This window comes from Numida meleagris, chromosome 21, assembly GCF_002078875.1.
Source record: "Numida meleagris isolate 19003 breed g44 Domestic line chromosome 21, NumMel1.0, whole genome shotgun sequence".
Taxonomy (NCBI): Eukaryota; Metazoa; Chordata; class Aves; order Galliformes; family Numididae; genus Numida; species Numida meleagris.
This window is the reverse complement of record NC_034429.1, coordinates 3,276,604-3,280,381: the sequence shown is the minus strand read 5'-3', so window position 1 is coordinate 3,280,381 and position 3,778 is coordinate 3,276,604. Positions and strand designations below refer to the sequence as shown.

Below are 3,778 nucleotides of genomic sequence, written 5' to 3'. Positions count from 1 at the left end.
CCCCTAATATTTACAATTGGGAGCCCCGCCCCCCCCGAGCACCCAGGGAACCAAGCTGCAGCTCGCACCACGCGCTCTGTACACCAGGTTTATTGTCTCTATAAAAGTCAGGACGTGGGACGGCCGCGGTGACCGAGGGGCGGCCCAAAGCCTCGGGGAAAGCTCCCCCCACCCCCCATCCCACCCTGATCTCTTCAAGCTATGCGGATTAGTAGAGGTGCAGGAGCTCATCTCATTCCCCTATGTGTGCGTGTGTGTGTTTTTACAGAAATACAATGCTTATGCACAGACTATTTACAGTCCAGCCCTCTCTTGCATATCGTCACGGGGTGGGGAAGGGGGGGGTTGGGGACCCGAATGGTTCTGGGGCACCGCAGCAGCGCCCGGGGCGGCAGCGCGCCCCACACCGGGGATTTAGGGGTAGCAGAGGGATGGGGAGAGCGGGGGGGGCTGCGTGGGACCCCCTCACACCGTGCTGCTGGCTGCTCCCCGAGCACAGCCCCGCTGGCTCTGCCAAACGTTGCATAGCGAGGAGGAGGAGGAGGAGGAGGAAGAAGAGGGAGGAGGGGTGAGGAGCATCAGGAAGAGGGAGCTGCGTGCAGCAGCGTTCCTGCCCTGAGCCTCCTCCTGGAGCTGAGGCTTCCCAGCGCCGTGGGGCTCGGGGTGGGGGTGGGGCTCCGTGCCCTCCTTGCTGCCCCTCTTTGTTTCAGCCGGCCCCACAGCAACGCCCTCCCCGCTGGTCTCTCCGGTTTCGGCTGCAGGCCAGGCTGCACCGTGCTCTCTCAGCTCGGGGCCAAGCGCATCCCTGGGGCGTGCGGAGGAACGGGGCCGTTAACCCAAAGCAGGACACAAAACCATGAAAAGGGAGCGAAAAGCCAAGAATTCCCATCGGGGCGGGGATGTCGGGTACTTGCATAAAAGCTACAGCCGGACGCCCGTTAGCCAGCGTCGGCTCGACTCGCTTCTCAGAGCCGGCACTGTGCAAAAGTCTCCATTTACCTCGGTTAAAAACCAGGATTCGCACAGGGAGGTGCCGACAGGAGCTGGGGGGGGGGGCAGCAGCCAGGAGCCCCGCACGCCTCGCCGCGGGAGCTGCACCCCCAGCCCCCCTGCACCAGCAGAGCCTCGTGAGCTAAAGTGCAAAATGCGTGTGCTGGCTGCGGGTCGGGGCAGGAGAGCTGCCGTGCCTGCCCCCCGTCGTGCAGCTGCTGCAGAAGCTCTCCCACCAGCACGCTTCCTACGCAGATCGATAGATGCGGAGCCGGGGCCGCGTTCACAGGTGGGAATTCGTCTCCAGCGCAGCGCGACGTCGCCGTTGTCCACGGGATGGGGAAGGAGAGCTCAGCCCCGGGGCGGGCGCTGCTGTTACAGCCGGCACGGCGCGGAGGAGAGCGGGGTTAAAATCACAACACAAGAGTTCATAAAACAAGGGGAAGCTTCGGATGAAGAAATCCCGTTCTAAAATCAGTTCTTCCCTCGGCACGGGGGAGATCAGGAGAGACACACGAGGCGCCCGGGCTGCCCAGCGCTGGGGACGGCGTCCCCATCCAAGGAGAGTTTAGGGAGGCAGGAAGCCGTCCCCGCTCCCCGGCAGCGTCAGGGGGTGTACGCCGGCGGCGGCTGGAACTGGTTGATCACCTCGTACTCCGCAGGGTAGGGCTCGTTCTCCTCCATCTCAGACAGCAGCTCCAGGGCCTGCTCCTCCTCCTCGGTGGGGTAGTGCCGCAGCAGGTTGGCGGCGGTGGCGAGGATGGAGGCTCCCCCGGCCCCCGCCACCAGGTAGAAGCTGACGGCGAAGGTGACGTAGACCTGGGAGCCGTGGTACTTCTTGTGCTGCTGCTGCTGGGCGAGGATCAGCTCCGAGGCCCAATAGCAGAACCCGATGACGGTGGCACACTGCAGGACTGAGGGGACGGGGGGGGGAAATCAGCGAGTTAACGTCGTGGTTAAAGCGTCGGGGAGGAAAGCCAGCACAGGCAGAGCGAGGAACATCAGGGCAAAACTGGGGATGCCCAAAACCCGGCACAAGGGGAAGGAAACGCAGCCGGGTGCGCTCTGCGCCTTCCTTTAGACCTGGAGACTGAGCTCCTTTTATTTGGCGAGTGTCCTGCTCCCCAGTGAAAAAGCAAAAGCAGCAGAGCTGCCCTGGGGTGGCTCTGAGGTTCAGCAGCTGCACAGATCCAGTGTGACCGTGGGCTGGGGACCGACTCGCTGCCTTGCCAGCGAAGGGGAGGAGGAGGAGGAGGAGGAGGGCTGCAAGGTGAGGCTGAAGGGCTCCTGCGGCCAACAAGGCGCAGGGCGGATGCAGCAGCACTCCGCGCTCGAGGCTTACAGCTCCAGTGAGCAGCTCAGCGCTCTGACATGCTTAATGCTGGCAGGGATCAGGAATATAAACCTCCTTCGGCCTCACAAGGATGAGCCACAGCCCGTGACCTTCCCCAGAAGGGCGCAGCTCCGCGCTGCAGGGCCTCTCTGAGGACCCTCACCTCTCCTTTCCCAGATTTAGCCCCGGTTTGGCAGTTACAGCCGCCCGACCTCGAGGCAGCACCAAAACCCGCTGCCCTTCAGGCTCCAAGCAGCGAGAACAGAGCGAGGGGAAAGCTCTGCGCGTAGGGCAGGCAGCGCAGCCCCAAACTAACGAGGGGCAGAGCCCGGGAACGGGGATGGAAACGTGGGGGCTGAACTATCCACCGCTGGGATTTACCTGTGAGGATGTGAGCGAAAGCGTAACGGCGAGTGATCTTCAGCGCCGGGTGCTTGGGCCCGAAGACGTCCAGCAGGAAGGCAGAGAGGCTGCAGATGATGCCCAGGAAGCAGAAGGCGGCGATGACGCGGAGCAGCAGGACGGTCTGCGGGTTCATGCAGTAATCTGTGGGAAGAGAGGGAGCTGCTGAGAGCCCCGAGCCTTCAGCCCTGCTGCACCGCGACACGGGCGCTGCTTTGATCCTCCATGGCCTGACAATCACGGCAACACGTGGCAGAGCACAGATGAGCACCTCTCATTGGCCTCAATAAAACACACCTTTGTGATACGGCAGCCGGCCCCGCCATGCGTTGTGTTTTATGAAGGGCAGCTGCAGCGGAAATTAAACAGCACCAAAACAGCCCAGAAAACAAAACAAGTGGCACAGGTTCCTCCTTTCGCATTGCTGGAAAGCCTCCCTGCTGGCAGCACGGCCTGCCGGCACACAGGGCGGCGCTGCAGGGGAGATGCCGAGCAGAGGGATCCCCATGTAAACCTGCTGCTGCTGGAAGGCGCCGGCAGAATGGGAGCCGGCTCAGGGGCAGCTCAGCAGCGCGGCCTGGCCTGCTCGTGTGGCTCAGCGAGGAGTCACCGCTCACGGCCACCACCTGACCAAAGCTAAGGACAATGCCTCTAATTAAGGGCAATTAGCACGGGGACACGGCACTGAGGCGGAATGCTCTTCCTGGGGGTCACGCTGCGTCCCTGCTCACATGAAGGGGGGGGGGTGTTGGGGGCCAGCAGGGCCGCGGCTCGGCTCTTCCTCTCTCACGCAGCAGACGCGCCAGAGGAACGGCTGAGCACGGGAGGAACGCACAGCCGGGGGATTTTCCTGTTCTGCCACAAAGCAGGAAGGCAAAGCTGACCCGAAGAGAACCTCGAACTCGCCCGGCTGTAACCTAACCGCGATCTAACTCTGACCCAGAGCACACCGAGCTGCACTGTCACAGCCGCCCGCTCGGCTTCTTCAAGAGCCCCGAGCGCCCCCCGCTCCCAGCGCGGTCCCGGCCGACGCCGCCCCCCGCCCCGCAGCCG

At 63.4% G+C, this 3,778-nt stretch overlaps 2 protein-coding genes across 2 annotated transcripts in view; one reads left to right on the top strand and one right to left on the bottom strand.

The window, feature by feature from the left end:
* TMEM127 (transmembrane protein 127) lies at positions 63-2,869 on the bottom strand (the record flags this gene model as incomplete). The annotated part of the gene is given in 2 exon segments (XM_021375070.1): positions 63-1,904; positions 2,705-2,869. Coding segments are annotated over 2 exon segments (473 nt in total), but the record flags the coding sequence as incomplete, so codon positions are not given.
* CIAO1 (cytosolic iron-sulfur assembly component 1) overlaps positions 3,420-3,778 on the top strand; it is a 3,338-nt gene continuing 2,979 nt past the window's right edge. Inside the window, exon 1 of the mRNA XM_021374718.1 lies at positions 3,420-3,434. Coding sequence (XP_021230393.1) covers positions 3,420-3,434 — 15 coding nt within the window. The remainder of the gene's footprint in view (positions 3,435-3,778) is intronic.